Source organism: Arachis hypogaea, chromosome 6 (assembly GCF_003086295.3).
Source record: "Arachis hypogaea cultivar Tifrunner chromosome 6, arahy.Tifrunner.gnm2.J5K5, whole genome shotgun sequence".
NCBI classification, from domain to species: Eukaryota; Viridiplantae; Streptophyta; class Magnoliopsida; order Fabales; family Fabaceae; genus Arachis; species Arachis hypogaea.
This window is the reverse complement of record NC_092041.1, coordinates 96493345-96514867: the sequence shown is the minus strand read 5'-3', so window position 1 is coordinate 96514867 and position 21523 is coordinate 96493345. Positions and strand designations below refer to the sequence as shown.

The window sequence follows — 21523 nt, the reverse complement described above, 5'->3', positions numbered from 1 at the left end:
GTGCATTGTGTAGTTTGAAGTTATAGTGTTAGACTGCTAGTGTTATGCGAAATATAATGGAAATTGGGAGAGAACAGTGTCGTTTACAAATAAAGGAGATCAGAGACCATTTTGTCTCATGTTAGAGTTGTTAGGAACTATTTTGTCCTCCATTAGAGTTAATGGAGTAAAAGACTTAAGTGACTGACGGAATTAATTGTTAGAGACTAATCGAATAATTAATTTTGGCAAACACGTTGGTGAAGAAAGAAGTGCATTTGAGCTTCTTGAAAGTTTCACTTTTATGTTTGGCAATTTTTTTCTTTCTAAACGCAGAAACGATTCTGCCTCTAAACCCACGTTGAGAAGAAGCTAAAATTTGTAGCTTCTGCGTTTCACGTTCATGGTTGCTGATTACCTTTAGAAAATTAAGTGAGAAAATTTTGTCTTTTTTACCAACCTTACCCTTTATTTTCTTCTATAAGAAGGATATCAATAACTATAAGCTTCACTATGTAGTTCTTTCTACTTTTTCATAGTTCTTTCTTCCATTTTTTTCCATCAAAATCATTCATATTTGTTTCGATCACTAGTAAATTGAATATTTTAATTTTTTATTATTTTTAGTACTTATTTTCATATTTTAATTTTTAGTGTTATGATTTATGATGTTATGTTTTTATATGAGTTTTTTTATCATTTTCTATACTATTTATTATTTATATGTATATTTTTTTATGAATTTTTTATTTTTGTTTGACTTTATTTATATGATTTTTTATTTATTTTATTGTATTTTTTTATTCATATGATAAATATTGCTGATTTTTTTATTTTTTGTAGTGCTATAATTTTTAGATATTTTATTAATTTTTATGATTTTTTTATTATTTTTTGTTCATATGAATTCTTTTTTTTCTATTTATATTATGTATGAAATTTTTTTATTTATTTTATTCATATGTATTTTATTTAGTTTTTATTTTATTTTTTGTTCATATGATATATGTGGTTGATTTTATGAAATTTTTATTATTTTTTTATCTGTATGATTTTTTTTTCTATTTTTTGATGTACTCTATCTTTGTTTTATATTAATTTTTTTTATTTTTTATTTTGACTTTGTAAAATTTGTAATTGTAACTAATATATACTACGTTTATTATCCAAATTTTGTATAATATAAACTATGATCCTATAAAAAAGAATAAAATAAATAAAAAATTAATTATAAGTAACAATAGAGCCATAAATAATGAAAATTTATAGTTCAAAATAATACTAAATTAAAGAGTACGGGTAATATTAGAAAAAGTATAGAATATTTTTTTTGTTTAACATTATAAAATTTATAGTACTCTCTTTCATATTTTTTTATTATATTTATTTATTTATATAATAAATATTTTTTATATTATTTTTGTTAGATTCTGTTTTGCATGTATATAAAAAAATAAATTGATGTCTCTTTTAGTAATTTTTCATCTAAAAGTAATTTTGAGTAGTATAATCCAAACAACATTTATTTTGATATAATCAATTTTGATACAAATATTGCCAAACATAAATCACGTTAACCCAAACTTACTTTTCATCAAAATCAATTTTGTAAAATCAATTTTATGCAAATTCACTTTTCCAAACTGAAATCCAAACACACACTAAAGTGTCCGGTCTAAAATTCTTTGAGAACTAAAATGGATCAGTCAGACACATACGGCACAAGAATAATAATGATACTAATATCTCATATCCCTTACCTTAATTCCTTCCAGCTCGGTATAAATAGTAGTTGCCCCAGAGATCTTGTTAACTAGTAATTAAAGAACATACATATACTATACTATACTATTTGCGATGCCTAGTGGTGGTAGCAGGAACTCTCTTGTTGTTGGAAGAGTGATTGGGGATGTGTTGGACCCTTTTCAAAGCACAATCCCTGTGAGAGTATCGTACGGTAATAGAGATGTAACAAATGGCTGTGAGCTTAAGCCTTCTCATGTATTCAACCAGCCTAGAGTTACTATTGGTGGAGATGATCTCAGGAATTTCTACACCCTGGTAAGAACAACGGTCATAACAATATTTTGTAACAAATTTAGTTTAAGTGATTACATGTGGCAATGGGCTATATATTGACTAAAATACTATTAGTCATCTGTAATTTTTTTTACTAATTAAGAAAGATTTTTTAATTTATAGGACAATTTTAATAAAGTTGATCTTATCTCGTTAAGTTTTGATGGGTATTGGTTTTTGATATTATATATGTATATCTCTTTAATTATAAATTTTAAATTCTATATATAATATTTATTAAAATTTTACATTATCTAAAAGGATTACCACCATATGATAATAACTTTTACAAATAATTTTTATTTTTTAAACAACAATATTCACAGTTGAATTAAGGCGGCTAATCTTGAATAGTGTAGAATTACTTTGGCTCTCATCTAAAAACATACAAGAGACTTGAGAACATACACAAATAAACAGCTGTGAATATTGTTGTTTAAAAAAAAATTATTAAAATTTTTGTGTAATTCCACCAAAAGATATCTAGAGATTGTTAGAGTGATATAGTAACTAAAAACCTTATTACTATCTAAATTCAAACCTTATTATATGATCTTCAATATATATACCTAATTGTTATTATTATTTCTTTTATTTTCTTTGATCATATATAGGTTATGGTTGATCCAGATGCACCTAGTCCAAGTAATCCTAATTGTAGAGAGTACCTCCATTGGTGAGTATAGAAAACATTTGAATCTAAGATTCAGGAAAATGATATGGATTGAAAATGTATAGGTTGAGATACACATATATAATTAAAAATTATATTGAAATATACAATATTATATTTTTTTTTCTATTTTTCATTAATACTTTCTACTCATTATATAAATTAAAATACTAAATAATCTTACATTACTTTAGGTTGGTGACCGATATTCCAGCAACAACAGGAGTTAATTTTGGTTAGTAGTTTATATAAATTTTACATGTATTTCATTTGTTTTTTCATGAGCCTATTGTATTATTTTGACACGTATATGACATCATTTGATATATGATTTGAATTTTTACGTACCGTTCATTTTTTTTTTAAGGACCGAAAGATATATTCATATGATTTATCTTAAATGCATATCTATAGTGCCGGAAGAACTAAAAATGATATTTTAGAGTATCAGATTCCAACTTTCAACAATTCCATCTTCAATAGATATAAAATGTTCATATGTTTAAACATGCTTTGTTACCGTTTTACTTTATACTTGAAACTTGGATTATATATAGGCTTATCCTTTATATGTACTCGTATTTTATTTTTATATAAAAGAATAACATATATTAGTAAGAATCTTTAATATCATATCATGAGTTATCTCTTTTAAAAATTTGAATTCTAGACAGAGACCTATTATAGTCAATGATTAATTCTCAAATCAAGTAATAAAAGTCAATTGTAAAACAAATGTTTACATAATTTAATATTTTGAGTTTGCATATAAAAATTAGAAAAAGATATCGTTATTTCATTTTGAACTCCTTCTCTATATCCTTGTAGGTAATGTGATAGTGAACTATGAAAAACCACTACCAAGCATGGGGATTCATCGTTTTGTGTTTGTGTTGTTTCGACAACCGGGAAGACAAACAGTATATGCTCCTGGATGGAGACAAAACTTCAACACAAGAGAGTTTGCTGAGCTTTATAATCTTAACTCGCCTGTTGCTGCTCTCTTCTTTAACTGTCAAAGGGAGTCTGGATCTGGTGGAAGAACAATGATGAATTAACAGTGTACTTTTGTGCATGCGTGATATACTTAATTTCTCAATTGATATAGATAGCAACAGTGTACTTTTAAAGCAAAAATAAAAAGATAATACACTATCAATGATAGTGTTATACATATACACATTATATAAAATCAGTTTACAACATAATTTTTATTGTTTTGCTTAAGAAAAAATAGAAACAATACAATGAATTATGTACTTCTCACGTGTATTGAAACATATTATGTATATGGTGATCACTTTTACCATGCATGTACTATTTCAATAAAATATAACCTTTGTTTATCTATCATTAATTATTAATTTTATGTTATATAAAATTCTTTTACACATATATATATATTGGTGAATTCTATTCAACCCCTTCTAAAATAACATGAAAGTTACCCTTCATGATGTGTCCTATTTTAATTGGTTATTATCTTAACTATAGTTAGGTTATTTTGTAATTTATTATTTTAGATGGGTAATTGTATAATTTTTAAAATATTAAAATTCTACCCCGTTAATTGGAGCACGTTCTCACGCAATCTCTTTCCCCATCATTCCTTAACGGGTCATTGAATTCTCATGGCTCGTAACTTTTTCGTTCTTCCCAGTATAGCCAGCGCCCACTTCATTTCTATCTCTTGTCCTCTCACTCAATCCCTTTTCTTGGCCATGACCTATGAATCACTCCTTACCAACATCAACATCATTAATGGTTAGTTCAGTTATTAAATTTTTTCATTAAAAAATATATATTTATTTAATTACATGATGGAATATATATTCATATGTAAAATATAATATAATAAAATAAATCTATTTAAAATACTTAAAAGTATATTTAAAATCATGAACATATAAATATAATAATAAAATTCGTACTCTAATAAATAATAAAATTCGTACTCTAATAAAGTAAACATATTTTTTATCATACATAAATTATTTAAAAAATAAATATATTATTAAAATTAATAATACAAATTTAAAATAATAAAATCCAATTTTTTACTGTATTTTTTATAATATTTTTATTTTTTTAATTTACAATTTATTAGTACTTTATTATTTAATTAATGATTAAACAAATTATTTTTATAAAAAATTATTTTTTGTATTATGTTAGAGAAGAGACCAATATAATAGTTTAAAAAATAACGTAAAAATAAAATTTTAAATAAAAATATTTAATATTAAAATTTTTAAATACAAAAATAATTTGTATAAATACTTAAAAGATAAATATAAATATATGCATAAAATAAATAAAACAGATAAAATGGGAGTACTCATGAGAAATAAATAATTATTTTTGTCTTTTTTTATTTATTTTAAACATATATTTTATATTTATATCTTGAATATTTATATAATTTATTTTTGTATTTAAAAATTTTAATATTAATTATTTTTTATTTAAAATATTATTTTTACATTAATTTTTAAACTGTTATATTAGTCTCTTCTTTAAGATTATACAAGAAATAATTTCTCATGAAAATAATTTTTTTAATCATTAATTAAATAATAAAATATTAATAAATTAAAAATTAAAAGAATAAAAATATTATAAAAAATACTTGTAAGAAAGTTGAATTTTATCATTTTAAATTTTTGTTATTAATTTTAATAATTTATATTTTTTAAATAATTTATGTACGATAAAAGATATATTTACTTGTTTAGAGTACGAATTTTATTATTATATTTATATATTCCTGATTTTAATTATACTTTAAGTATTCTGAACAGATTTATTTTATTATATTATATTTTACATATGAATATATATTTCATATATTATTTTTAATGAAAAAAAATTAATAACCGAACTAACTATGAATTATGTTGGTAAGAAGTGATCCACGACAAAAAAAAAAAGGATTGAGTGAGAGGACAGGAAATAGCAATGAAGTCGTCGCTGGCTATACTGGGAAGAACGGGAAAGTTACAAGTCATGGGAATTCAACGACTCATTAAAGAATGATGCACTGTAGAAAGAGATTGCGTGCAACTAGGGTAGAATTTTAATATTTTAAGAAATTATACAATTACACATCTAAAATAATAAATTACAAAATAACCTAACTATAGTTAAGATAATAACCAATTAAAGTGTGACACATCATGAAGGGTAACTTACATGTTATTTTAGAGGGGGTTGGGTAGAATTCACCATATATATTATATGATCAATTAAATTAAATATATTATCATAGAGCTATTAATACTAAAACAAAATGATATGCAATAATTAAGATATTATTACCTGATCCATACTCTTTTAAGATATTTAACGAAAATGGAACACTTTTTACAATTTTACTTTGTATAGACAATTAGAAGAAAAACTCTCTATCTAACAAACACTAAGCCTAGCATGTCTATTCAATAAGAAGACTCAATCAATTTGTGGATTGTTCCACCACCAACCATTTCGGAGTAGTCTCATAGAATGCTCAAATATTTGAAAGATGGTCCCAGAAATAGTTTGTCGTTCTCCACAAAGTTAAACTTTAACCTCGCTTTAACTCTATAATGCAAATTGGACAACATATGCTAATGTTGAAAGACCAATGAATGACTATTGTTTCTAGTTTAGCTTCTCGTTAATTGGCTAGAGAAAAAAACGAAGAAAATGGATATGGCTCATTCTTTATCAGAAGTAGAGTACAAAGTCCTTGTAAGTTGTAACTGTCCTTAGTAAAATAATTTTAAAAAATATATAATTAATAACCAAAGAAGGTTGGTTTCTGACGTGCGAAAAATTACCGATTAAGAATTTATAATGAAAATTTACGTTGTAAGTACAGTTCTTGAACGATGAAAATTTCGCATATCAATTTAAAAAGGGTTGTCATAAAATTAAGAACAAAATACTGAGAATAGAATTCCCAGGTTGTCTGCCAACGAGTTGCTAAAAGATTGCTATGTATTGATCAGGAGTTTCTCAAGAAATTTGGAGTTTGGGTAGTGGGCAAATGAATGATTATAAATTAAAGCGATGGAAATTAAAGAGAGATTTTATGTAATTAAGATAAAAGCCTTGACCAGGAGAAGATTAATCAAAAGTTCTATCCTTGTTGGATTTTTCAAAGAGTAATAATGAAAGGTTGTTGTTTTTACTTAGTTAACCCTTACCGAATAAAGGAAAGTCAAGTAATTGAGCTAACTCTTATTCACAAGTCCTAATCCTCTCCATTGGGAAGGATTAGCGTTAGTAACTAGAAAGCCAGCCAACAACTTCCAATTTCAAATCAACTCTTAAGTATTCCAACTCAAAAGTCTCCTTTTAATCAACTCCAAAGTCAAGTTGAGAGCCTACTCCATTGACATGGATGTCATTTTCGCATACATGTAAAGGGAGTAGGAGGAAGACATGGCAATTAACTCAAGTGAAAAACAATCAATAAATAATGAAATTAAATAGAAAAGTATCCTTGCATTAATTAATTCCAAAATCGAAGATGTCCATATAACTCTGATCAAGATAAATGGGAAATAAAAGAGTAAAGGAATAGAAAATAAACTAGAATGATAGAAATTTCACGGAGGTAATAACTCTTCTCAATATCCAACTCAAAAGCATAAAACTAGAAAATCTATATATCTATGAAAAACCCTAGAGGAAGTGGTAATTTCTCTCCAAGATTCCAAAAACTAAAAACTAAAACTATTGAATGAGAATGTGTAAATGTCTCCTGAGTCCCTCTGTCCCCTGGCTCTAGCCTGTATTTCTGGGCCAAAATCTAGGTCAAACTCAGCCCAAAATCGCCCCCAACATTTTCTGTAATTTCTGCACGTGGCGCATGTCATGCGTACGCTCCAAGTGTGCGTGCGCGTCGATGGTCTTCTGCGCGTTTCACGCATATGTGTCAGGTACGTGTTCGCGTCGCTATGGAATGCGCCAAGTTGCATGCACGCGTGAGCCATGCGTGCGCGTCGATTCTCGCTGGTCAGCTCCTTAGTTTCTTGCGTTCCTTACATTTTTGCAAGCTTCCTTTCCACCTCTAAGCTATTCCTGCCCTATAAAGCCTGAAAACACTTAACACACAGATCATGACATCGAATGGTATAAAGGGGAATTAAAGATTGACAATTTAAAGGCTTAGGAAGTGAATTTTCAATCAGAGAACAAAATTGGGAAGGATTTGTAAAACCATGCAGTTTATATGAATAAGTGTGCAAAGAACTGATAAAAACCACTCAATTTAGCACAAGATAAACCATAAAATAGTGGTTTATCAATCTTCCCACACTTAAACATTAGCATGTCCTCATGCTAAGCTCCAGGAGACCAAAAGAATGAATAGGGGAAGCAAGAATCATGCAATGCAACCTATGTAAATGAATACAATTACATGCTAAGATGTTTCTACCTACTTGGTTAAAAATAAACAAGTCCTCTAAGACAAACATAAATCAGATTCCACCAATTCAAATCACACGATAAGAAGCAAGTAAACTTGTAAGAAGATAGTTCATGAAAGCTGGGAACATAGAATCAAGCATTGAACCCTCACTGGAAAAGTATATGCACTCTAATTACTCAGGTGTTTAGGGTTAATCCACTCTAGTCTCCTCTAGTCATGCTTTCTAAAATTTTGTTCTTCATCTAACCAATCAACAAATATCTATTGTACAAATGCAAACATCATGAGGTCTTTTCAAGGTTGTAATGGGGCTAAGGTAAGGGTGAGGATATATGTATGGCCAAGTGAGATATAAATTGAATCTTTGACTAACCTAAGTTCTCACCTAACACTTACACATACTCTAAATAATTCTAAAATCATACCTAGCAACCCAAAATCTCACTTTTGTACATTTCACATACCTATGTATCAATTTTCTTTCATCACATATGCATTGATCTTTTTATTGTACTTAACATTGGGGCAATTTTTGTCCCCTATTTATTTATTTATTTATTTATTTATTTATTTTTTAAATAGAAAAGTATAATGGATCAATGCCTATGATTTTATAATTTCACATGAGTAGCACCCAAATTCTCAAAATTTGTCAATAACTCCAAAACACTTTCTTACTAACCCAAGTTCCCACATTTCCCCACACTTAATTGACACACAATCTCTATCTTAAACTAACCAAAGATTAAAATGGGATAATTAATTGTTTTCCACTTAAGGCTAGTGATGTGGTAACACAAAGAATAATTAGGGGTTAAAAAAGCTCAAAGTGGCAAACAAAGGTAGATGAAACGGTAGGCTATTTGGGATAAGTGAGCTAATGGCAAATGATGGCCTCAATCATATGTATGCATGAATATACACTAAACAATGGACATATAGAATGGAACAAAACATAGATTTCAATCATAGAGAAGAAAATACACAAGAATAAAAATCATGGTTAAATAAAGTAACCATATAATTAAGCTCAAAATCTCACAGGTTGTGTGTTCTTAGCTATCAACCATGTTCCAAATTACAATCTTCAAACAAGTGTAACTGATGCCAGGGCATTTTGGCCAGTTTCACTGACTTTTCTTTACTGTTTTTAAGGTAGTTTCATGCATTTTCTTAAGGAATAAGCTAGTTTTGGGTAGATATTCACTTACATCTTGTTTCAAGCATACATTGTGCAATTTACATGATTTCATGAGAATTTTGCATGAATTATATGACAAATTGGATGATGCATGTCTCATGACTTGGATTAGAACTTTGATGCACTTTGCTGCTTAATTTAAGGACAAAAGAAGCAAAGAAGAACCACGTTAGCATTCACGTTAGTTCAACTAACGTGACCTCTAACGTGGAATGGGAGCTGGCTTGCAAAGTTAGTGAGAAAGGTAATCGCCAATAACGTCCTCGAAGCCATCACAGCCCACGCTAAGAGTCACGTTAACTAAGTTAACGTGAACTTTAACGTGGAAGAAGACAACAAGGCCAACATTAGTGACACTCTCCTTTGTCACTAACGTTGGACCAAGCTCATAATTGGCCACGTTAGTTGCCACGTTAACTAAGTTAACGTGGACTCTAACGTTGGAAAGCAAAAGAGAAGGCAACGTTAGTGACATTCACCTTTGTCACTAACGTTGGCCAAGCCTCCATGAGCCACGTTAACTCCCACGTTAACTTAGTTAACGTGGAAGCTAACGTGGAGAGAGAAATTGTTCGCCAACGTTAGTGACACTTACCTTTGTCACTAAGGTTGGGTTGAACCACCAAGAGCCACATGAGAAACGTTAACTCCCATGTTAACTTAGTTAACATGGAAGTTAACGTGGATAAAGAGATAATGAGCCAACGTTAGTGACACTCACCTTTGTCACTAACGTTGGAGATGGCTAGCATTACTACGTTAGAAGCCACATTAACCTAGTTAACATGGACTCTAACGTGGGAAGTAGGGGCACATTGGAATGTTAGTGACAAAGGTAAGTGTCACTAACGTTCTCGAAGGATTGGCATTACTACGTTAGAAGCCACGTTAACCTAGTTAACGTGGACTCTAACGTAAGGAGAAGGGGTGACTCATCACATTATTGGGAAAGGTAAGTCCCAATAACGTATGCGAAGGGCCAAGAGGCAACGTTAGTGGTCACGTTAGTGCCACTAACGTTGAAGTCAACGTGATCATATTTGGGTTAGGAACGTTAGTGAAAAAGGTGATTGTCACTAACGTTCTCGAACCCGAACTTTCACTTAACGTTGACACGACTAACGTCCTGAGCCAAAGTCCCTGCCTACTTCACATTTTCTCTCTGCAAGCAAAGGTAAGCCCAATAAAAAGGATAACTGCTTCAAACTCAAGATCCAGAGGCCCATACCCAAGACTTGAAGAGCCAACTAGAAGATCAGAAGAGTAGTATATATAGGAGTAACTTTGAATTAAAAAGGAGTTTTGAAACTTTAGGAGCCTGGGGGGGGGGGCATAGAACTACTCTCTGTATTTTTACTTTCTCTGCAATTTCTAGTTTTACCTTCATGATGTATTCTCCATCTTTGTTTTCATTTTTCAGAGCTATGAACAACTAAACCCCTTTCATTGGGTTAGGGAGCTCTGCTGCAATTTGATGGATCAATATTAGTTTTCATTCTTCTTCTTCTATCTTTTCTCTTGATTTTTACTAGAAAGCTTTCAATCTTCATCCAATTGGGTAGTTATCTTGGAAAAGAAACTATTCATACTTGGATCTCTTCGGAACCTTGGAAAAGGAATGAAGAGATCATGCTAGAAATGCTTTCTCATGCTGGATCAAATTGGGTTTGGATGGATATGTGACTATAATCCTACCAATACTTGATTTGGGAATGCATGTGGTATAATCAGTTCCCATACTTCATCTCTTCTCATGAGCAATTGACCAAGGAATTGGCTATTGATCAAGATTTGAGAGATTGGATTACCAAGGAATTGGAATTCAATCACTTAAGATTGCCAAGGAGATCAATGAATGCATTGATTGAGGAAGAGATGAAAATGAATTTGATCAGGAGAATGCAACATCTCCTAAGCCCAATAAACTCCTATTTCTGATCTTACCCATTCTCTTTAATTTCGGCCATTTACTTTTAATGAGCATTTCCCCCATTCCCATTTAAGATTCTACAATTTACTTTATGCCATTTACATTCAGCTCTTTATTTCTAGCATTTACTTTTTCTGCTATTTACTTTCTCGCTATTTAATTTTCTGCAAATCTCAAATCAAATTCTGATTCGTTCAACTAGAACATTTCTCTAATTAAAGTTGCTTGATCAATCAATCTCTGTGGGATTCGACCTCACTCTATAGTGAGTTTTTACTTGACGACAATTCGGTACACTTGCCGAAGGAAATTTGTTGAGAGACAAGTTTTCCATGCATCAAGTTTATGGCGCCGTTGTCGGGGATTGATTTGTATCAACAATGATTAAGTTGGAGGATAATTAGATTGAGCATTTTTCATTATGCTGATTTAAAATTTCTATTTGAGCAATTTTCTTTCAGTTTCAGTTGTTTTCTTCCCATCCCTTTAACCCTTTTATTTCAGTTGTTTACAATCTTTTTTAATCTCCCACTAACTGTTTGATATATTGCATCACTCACACTAACATCATTTTTTTTACAAGAATAGTTTCTGCACGTATTTCCTTGCTTGTGCCTTGTTGATTGTATGACAGGGAGAAGAAGTGGGGCTTCAACTTCCTTTGATTCTGAACCTGAGAGGACCTTCCTTAGATTAAGGAGGGAAACAAGAGGAAAAAGAGTAGTAGGTGCTGAAGAAGAGGAAGAATACTTCGAACCCAACATGGAAGAGAAATTGGAGAACAACCATGAAGAGGAGGCTCATAATCAAGGCCATGCCAACCATGCTGGGCAAGAAAGGAGGGTCTTAGGATCCTATATCAATCCTAATCCCGGAAACTGTGGAAGCAGCATTCAGAAACCCACCACACATGCCAACAATTTCGAGCTAAAATCTCAGCTCATCACCCTGGTGCAGAATAATTGTTCATTTGGAGGAGGTGCTCAAGAAGATCCTAATCAACACTTGACCACCTTCTTGAGGATTTGTGACACAGTGAAGTCCAATGGAGTCCAACCCATATGTCTATAGGCTGCTCTTGTTCCCCATTTCACTCAGGGACAAGGCATCCAAGTGGCTTGAATCCTTTCCAAAGGAGAGCTTGACTAATTGGGAAGAGGTAGTGAACAAGTTTTTGGCAAGGTTTTATCCCCCTCAAAGGATCAATAGGCTGAGACTTGAAGTGCAGACGTTCAGACAGCAAGATGGGGAGACACTTTATGAAGCTTGGGAAAGGTTCAAAGATCTAACAAGGAGATGCCCACCAGAGATGTTTAATGAGTGGGTCCAACTTCACATCTTCTATGAAGGTCTTTTCTATGAGTCAAAGAAGGCTGTAGATCATTCATCAGGAGGTTCTTTAAACAAGAAGAAAACCATTGAAGAAGCCATAGATGTCATCGAAACAGTTACTGAGAATGACTACTTCTATGCCTCTGAAAGAAGTAACACTAGAGGAGTAATGGAGATGAACCACATGGATGTATTGTTAGCTCAAAACAAGATGATCACCAAGCAGCTAGCAGATCTTACCAAGAAGGTGAAAGAGAACTAAGTTGCAGCAGCCATCACCTCATCACCAACTCAAGAAGGAGTAAACATAGGAGAAGAAGGTGACTGGGAGCAAGCCAACTATGTGGGAAACTCACCTAGACAAGTCCATGATCCATACTCCAAAACTTACAACTCTGGATGGAGAAATCACCCCAACTTTGGATGGGGAAATCAACAAGATCAAGGCCAAGATCAAAGACGTCCAAATCCCAGCAACATATCTCACCAACATGCCACACCTAGACCATATCAACACTCACATAACAACCCCTCTCAACACCTATACCAAAGCCAACCTAACCATTCTCATCCCTCCAATCTCAACTCACCATCACCTTCTGATGACAGACTCTCAAGGATTGAGAACTTACTTGAGGGTATATGCAAAGAGATTCAAGACAACAAGGTGTTCAAGGAGGAAGTGCGAGCCAACTTTAAGAACCAGGGAGACACCATCAAGAGGTTGGAATCTCAAGTAGGTTATCTCTCTGAGCACATTCCCAAACCAACAGATGGATTCCCAAGTGATACAGAGAAAAATTCGAGAGGAGAAACAAAGAAAGTAAGATGGGAAGATTGCAAAATGGTCACTACAAGTGATCAGGAGACCAAGGACGAGCCAAACAAGCTGTCAGAACAGCCTGAAGATACCTCAACAGAGAAGCAGAAAAAAGATCACCAAGAACCCAAAATCTCACAACAGGAGTTGCTGAGACTCTATGCACCCTTCCCCCAATTACTCAATGGTGCTGTCGAGAAGAGAATATACTCAAGGTTTCTTGATTTGTTTGCATCCCTCCATGTAAACATACCATTCATCAAGACCCTCCAACAAATGTCGGCATACATCAAGTATATGAAGGAGCTGCTTCCCAGAAAAAGCTCACTCAAGGGAGGCCAAACTATAGTAATGAATAAGGAGTGTAGTGCTCTCATTCAACCAGAGTTGCCTACAAAAAGAAAGGACCTAGGGAGTTTCTACATTCCCTGTGCCATAGGAGAAACCACGTTTGATAAAGGACTCTGCGATTTGGGAGCAAGCATCAACTTAATGCCCTTATCCCTTATGAAGAGGCTGCAGATCAATGAGATAATGCCCACAGATGTAGTCATCAGGCTGGCTGACAAAACTCAAAAACAAGCAATAGGAGTGGTGGAAAACGTGTTGGTAAAGGTTGGGAAATACTTCCTCCCAACAGACTTTGTCATATTGGACATGGAAGAGAGTCACACTCACCCAATCATATTCGGAAGACCATTCCTAGCTACAGCCAGAGCACTCATAAATGTGGAGCGAGGGGAGCTAATTCTGGGGATCCATGATGAACAGCTCACCTTCAATGTTTTCAAATGCTCACAAGAAACAGATCAAGAGAACAATGAACCACAGAAAGATCAATGTGAGATACTGAAGGAAGAAACAAGCACTAAAGCACAACCAGCACATCTGGGAATCCCATTGATTGAAGAACAAGGCAAACAACAATTGCCACAGCTCAAAGAAAATCAGGAGGAACCTAAACCACCAAAATTATATGAGACCAGCAACAACATTTCCTTAGAAGAGAAGGTCACAAAGGGCAAGACAACATCACAAGAAACAAAGAAGAAGATACCAAGGAGGTGGAGAAACAGGAAGATCCCTACAGAGGACTTCTCTCCAGGGGATAAAGTAATCTCAGCTTATTTCCCAGACATCCCCCCTGACCTCCCCACTGTACCATCTCATTTACCTAAAGTCTTCACCATCAACAGAGTTCTCTCCTTGGAACATGTAGAGATCATTGAGACAACCAATGGATATATGTCTACTGCCAGAGGAGAAGACTTGAAGCACTATCAACCTCCCTGATAAAGGAAAAACATCAAGCTAGTGACGTTAAAGAAGCGCTTCATGGGAGGCAACCCATGTGTTATATGCTTTTAGAATAGTGAATAATTCAATATTCATGAGTTCCAAACCAACCTTGACAAACAATTAGTGAAATCCTTATTATGCAGTATATAGTGAAGAACAAGTTTGGTGTTCAAGGCATACCAAGAGAAGCATGAATGCAATTTAGATCATGCTATTCTTGGAGCCTTGAACAGAACCTTTTCATCACATTGCTACAAACTAAGTTTGGTGTCACCCATGGTGCCACCAAGGTGCATATAAGGATACACAGTTAGTTGGTTAGTTGGTATTCATGAATAAGCAATCTAATTTTTTTTCCTTATTACTCTTGCCGAAAAGTATAGCTTTATCATTGATATTAGTTTTTCTTTATTTTATAGGAAAAAGGAAAAGAGCATTGAAGGGGATTAATTGGACAATTAAATAAGGAAGGTTTGGACACCACAAAAGGAGGGAACTACACACGTGCCTGGTGGACGAAATTGTGATCAATGTTCTAACTATTTTGTATGAAATCATTATTATGGCACTGGTTGAATTCACAACTCCGTTCAACTAACCAGCAAGTGTACTGGGTCGTCCAAGTAATAAACCTTACGTGAGTAAGGGTCGATCCCACAGAGATTGTTGGTATGAAGCAAGCTATGGTCACCTTGTAAATCTCAGTTAGGCAGATTAAATTGGTTTATGGGTTTTTGAAAATAGAAATAAGAAAATAAATAATAAAAGGGATAGAATACTCATGCAGATTCATTGGTGGGAATTTCAGATAAGCGAATGGAGATACTGTATGGCTCAAGGACGCCTGCTCTCCCACTGCTTCAACTCAATCCTTCTTACTCCTTTCCATGGCAAGCTGTATGTAGGGCATCACCGTTGTCAATGGCTACATCCCATCCTCTCAGTGAAAATGTTCCTATGCTCTGTCATAGCACGGCTAATCATCTGTCGGTTCTCAATCAGGTTGGAATAGAATCCCTTGATTCTTTTGCGCTTGTCATCACGCCCAGCCTTCAGGAGTTTGAAGCTCGTCACAGTCATTCAATCATAGAGTCCTACTCGGAATACCACAGACAAGGTGAGACTTTCCGGATCCTCATAAATGCCGCCATCTATCTAGCTTATACCACGAAGATTCTGTTGGGGAATCTAAGAGATACACATTCAAGCTCTGTTGCATGTAGAACGGAAGTGGTTGTCAATCACGTGCGTTCATAAGTGAGAATGATAATGAGGGTTACTTATCATCACATTCATCATGTTCTTGGGTACGAATGAATATCTTGGAGTAAGAATAATAGGGATTTGAATAAAAGACAATAGAATTGCATTAATACTTGAGGTACAGCAGAGCTCCACACCCTTAATCTATGGTGTGCAGAAACTCCACCGTTGAAAATACATAAGCAAAAGGTTCAGGCATGGCCGAATGGCCAGCCCTCTCCATGATCAAGTGACCGAATATTCAAGAGATTATACTGTCAAAAGATATCTAATACAATAGTTAAATGTTCTATTTATAATGAACTAGCTCCTAGGGTTTACATGAGTAAGTAATTGATGCATAAATCCACTTCCGGGGCCCACTTGGTGTATGTTTGGGCTGAGCTTGATCAATTCACGAGCTGAGGCTTCTTTTGGAGTTGAACTCCGAGTTATGACGTGTTTTGGGCGTTCAACTCCGGATCGTGACGTTTTTCTGGCGTTTAACTCCAGACAGCAGCATGAACTTGGCGTTCAACGCCAAGTTACGTCGTCAATCTCCGAATAAATTATGGACTATTATATATTGCTGGAAAGCCCTGGATGTCTACTTTCCAACGCCGTTAAGAGCGCGCCAATTGGAGTTCTGTAGCTCCAGAAAATCCATTTCGAGTGCAGGAAGGTCAGATTCCAACAGCATCAGCAGTCCTTTTGTCAGCCTTCTTCAGAGTTTTGCTCAAGTCCCTCAATTTCAGCCAGATTTTACCTGAAATCACAGAAAAACACACAAACTCATAGTAAAGTCCAGAAATGTGAATTTAACATAAAAACTAATGAAAACATCCCTAAAAGTAGCTTGAACTTACTAAAAACTACCTAAAAACAATGCCAAAAAGCGTATAAATTATCCGCTCATCAGTGCCTCAAGGGGGAATGCATTGGAAAATGTTGCCATGCAACATTGAAAAGGATGAGACCATTGAAGACCAGACAAAATTCTTCATAAAGTTGATGATCCTTGTCTTTTCTCCATTGTTAAACCCCATCCGTCCATCTCACACTCACAACATCTATCCAAACCCTTCATTTACCTACCACTTCCCTATATAAGTAGTTCTCCCTCCATACCCCTTTCACATTCCAAATTCCCCTCTTTTGTGCTTCTCCCTTTCGGAACTCAGCATCAAAAATACCCTCTCCCACTCTATTTCAACCTCGCCAATAATCATTATCTGTCCACAAACTTCACCACCATCACACATTAACTCCCAATTATGGCATCTCCAAGCTCTAAGAGAAGAAAAGGAAAGGAACCATGGAGCAACGTCAGTTCGATTCAAGGAGATTCAAAAGTGCATTCCATGAGCTCGAATTTGAATGAATAAAGCTTAGGAAGATACTGCCTGAGTTAACATTCCAAATCAATGAGGATGAGTGCAGGCAGATTTGGGAGAAGATTGAACAAAGGGGCTGGGAAAAGCTCACAAACCCAGAAGGGAGGATAAATGCAAACCTCATAAAGGAGTTCTATGCAAACGTGGTCAGAGAGGATAAAACCAAGGCCCCCAACTTTAAAAGCTACGTAAGAGGAAAAGAGGTGAACTTTAGCCCAAATGCTATAACAAGACTTCTTCAACTGAAATCACCACATTTTGATGTGCTTAGTTATCATGCAAGGATAAGTAAGAGCCCTGACAAGGATGAACTCGAAGAAATAGTGAATGACATATGTGTTATATGAACTGACTGGGAAAGATATGCGGATGGGAGGCCAAGGTTCATCAAGAGAGGAGACCTCAGCCCAGAAGCCAAGGGATGGTTTGAACTCGTGAGGAGATCCATCCTCCCAGCCACAAATAATTCTGAGGTAAACATTACTCGAGCTACTATGGTACATTGCCTAGTACAAGGGGGAGATATCAATGTGAATGAACTTATAGCTGAAGGGATTCAAGAGTCAGTTGAGAAGATAGATTCGGGTGCCAGGCTTTGGTATCTCAGCACCATTCTCAGATTGTGTACAAAGGCCAAAGTAGTCTTTGAGGATAGTAATCCAGATTGGGTAAATCCTGGGAGGCTAATTATGCTTCAGCGTCTGACGTATGTGACACCTGCCCAACAACAAAGAAGACCTCATTTAAGGAAGAGGATATTAGAAGAAGCACAAGGGGAAGAGCCTTTCCAAGGAGAACCTCAACCCATGGAGTATCATCAAGAAGGATATCATGACCCAACTAACATCAACTTGGGTCACATCAGAGGAGCCATCGATGATTTATCAAGGATATACATGGAAGGACAAGAACAACAACTACAATTTCAATATCAGAGAATGGATCGGCAAGAGAAAATGCTAAAAAATTGGATGAATCAACAAAGAGAATGGCAGAAACAGCTAATGGAGCAGCAACAAGAGCACTATTCCCAGCTTACTCAAGACATCAACCAAGTGAACGAGAGACAAGAGCGTCAAGATAAGCGCTTGCAGGAACTCAACCAGCGGCAGCAAGCTCAAATGAAAGCATTCAACGAGTTCAGTGTACTTAATGAAGGACGGCAACTACATAGGGAGGAGCTCAATGTAAACACTCAAGCCAAGTTGAATTACATGTCTAGTCATATGCATCATATACACTATGCCATCCCTACATATGATGAGGTCCAAAAAGACTTTGTAGAACAAGAAGAAAGGAAGGTGAAACAGCAGAAGGAAACATTAAAGAAGAAGATGGAAGATACTGGCTTTTGAAAGAAGTTGATTGGAAAAAACAAAGGGAGTGGAAGTTCAAGCACTCAAAAGGGACAAAAGGAAGACAAACAAGGAGGGGAGCATGGACATCCACACGAGTAAAATGTGGTGGAGTTCCTTCTTTGGTCCATCTTTTTCTATGCTTTAAATAAGGAAGATCTTGTATGAAATAGAACATGCTTCCATGATAGTTTGAATTTTTTTTAATCTGTCTTTAAAACTAATCGGGAGTGTTGGCTGAAAGCTTATTCTAAAGAGTTGCCCCCTTACAGAGCACTTAGCCTAAGAACACAAATAAGCCCTGAAAGGACAACAAAAGGATCAATGAATAAAAATCTCATGGGATGCAATCAAGTGAGTATTCTAGGACATGATAAAGGTCTGAAAGCCAGTGAAGGAATGAACCTAAGTTGCTATGCATGAAACCACCATAAAACCAGGGACATGACTTCCATAAGAATGACTCATTTCTCTTGGAATTCCATTCATCATTCTCTTGTTCCAGTACTTGCTTAGGGACAATCAAGCTTTAAGTTTGGTGTTGTGATGCCAGGGCATTTTGGCCAGTTTTACTGACCTTTATTTACTATTTTTAAGGTAGTTTCATGCATTTTCTTAAGGAATAAGCTAGTTTTGGGTAGATATTCACTTACATCTTGTTTCAAGCATACATTGTGCAATTTACATGATTTCATGAGAATTTTGCATGAATTATATGACAAATTGGATGATGCATGTCTCATGACTTGGATTAGAACTTTGATGCACTTTGCTACTTAATTTCAGGACAAAAGAAGCAAAGAAGAACCACGTTAGCATTCACGTTAGTTCAACTAACGTGACCTCTAACGTGGAATGGGAGCTGGCTTGCAAAGTTAGTGAGAAAGGTGATTGCCAATAACATCCTCGAAGCCATCACAGCCCACGCTAAGAGTCACGTTAACCAAGTTAACGTGAACTCTAACGTGGAAGAAGACAACAAGGCCAACGTTAGTGACACTCTCCTTTGTCACTAACGTTGGACCAAGCTCATAATTGGCCACGTTAGTTGCCACGTTAACTTAGTTAACGTGGACTCTAACGTTGGAAAGCAAAAGAGAAGCCAACGTTAGTGACATTCACCTTTGTCACTAACGTTGGCCAAGCCTCCACGAGCCACGTTAACTCCCACGTTAACTTAGTTAACGTGGAAGCTAACGTGGAGAGAGCAATTGATCGCCAACGTTAGTGACACTTACCTTTGTCACTAACGTTGGGTTGAACCACAAAGAGCCACATGAGCAACGTTAACTCCCACATTAACTTAGTTAACGTGGAAGTTAACGTGGATAAAGAGATAATGAGCCAACGTTAGTGACACTCACCTTTGTCACTAACGTTGGAGATGGCTAGCATTACTACGTTAGAAGCCACATTAACCTAGTTAACGTGGACTCTAACGTGGGAAGTAGGGGCACATTGGAATGTTAGTGACAAAGGTAAGTGTCACTAACGTTCTCGAAGGATTGGCATTACTACGTTAGAAGCCACGTTAACCTAGTTAACGTGGACTCTAACGTAAGGAGAAGGGATGACTCATCACGTTATTGGGAAAGGTAAGTCCCAATAACGTATGCGAAGGGCCAAGAGGCAACGTTAGTGGTCACGTTAGTGCCACTAATGTTGAAGTCAACGTGATCATATTTGGGTTAGGAACGTTAGTGAAAAAGGTGATTGTCACTAACGTTCTCGAACCCGAACTTTCACTTAACGTTGACACGACTAACGTCCTGAGCCAAAGTCCCTGCCTACTTCACATTTTCTCTCTGCAAGCAAAGCTAAGCCCAATAAAAAGGATAACTGCTTCAAACTCAAGATCCAGAGGCCCATACCCAAGACTTGAAGAGCCAACTAGAAGATCAAAAGAGTAGTATATATAGGAGTAACTTTGAATTAAAAAGGAGTTTTGAAACTTTAGGAGCCTGAGGGGGCATAGAACTACTCTCTGTATTTTTACTTTCTCTGCAACTTCTAGTTTTACCTTCATGATGTATTCTCCATCTTTGTTTTCATTTTTCAGAGCTATGAACAACTAAACCCCTTTCATTGGGTTAGGGAGCTCTGCTGCAATTTGATGGATCAATATTAGTTTTCATTTTTCTTCTTCTATCTTTTGTCTTAATACTAGAAAGCTTTCAATCTTCATCCAATTGGGTAGTTATCTTGGAAAAGAAACTATTCATACTTGGATCTCTTCGGAACCTTGGAAAAGGAATGAAGAGATCATGCTAGAAATGCTTTCTCATGCTGGATCAAATTGGGTTTGGATGGATATGTGACTATAATCCTACCAACACTTGATTTGGGAATGCATGTGGTATAATCAGTGCCCATACTTCATCTCTTCTCATGAGCAATTGACCAAGGAATTGGCTATTGATCAAGATTTGAGAGATTGGATTACCAAGGAATTGGAATTCAATCACTTAAGATTGCCAAGGAGATCAATGAATGCATTGATTGAGGAAGAGATGAAAATGAATTTGATCCAGAGAATGCAACATCTCCTAAGCCCAATGAACTCCCATTTCTGATCTTACACATTCTCTTTAATTTCTGCCATTTACTTTTAATGAGAATTTCCCCCATTCCCATTTAAGATTCTGCAATTTACTTTATGCCATTTACATTCAGCTCTTTATTTCTAGCATTTACTTTTTCTGCTATTTACTTTCCCGCTATTTAATTTTCTGCAAATCTCAAATCAAATTCTGATTCTTTCAACTAGAACATTCCTCTAATTAAAGTTGCTTGATCA

General features: G+C 34.7%; 1 protein-coding gene across 1 annotated transcript; it reads left to right on the top strand.

Moving 5' to 3' along the window:
* Nucleotides 1–1800: 1800 nt before the first annotated feature.
* LOC112698242 (protein VERNALIZATION 3-like) lies at nucleotides 1801–4084 on the top strand. Its single transcript, XM_025751573.3, has 4 exons — nucleotides 1801–2040; nucleotides 2673–2734; nucleotides 2926–2966; nucleotides 3560–4084. Exons 1-4 carry the CDS (start codon nucleotides 1837–1839, stop codon nucleotides 3787–3789), a joined length of 537 nt encoding a protein of 178 aa, XP_025607358.1. The 5' UTR covers nucleotides 1801–1836; the 3' UTR covers nucleotides 3790–4084.
* Nucleotides 4085–21523: the final 17439 nt, after the last annotated feature.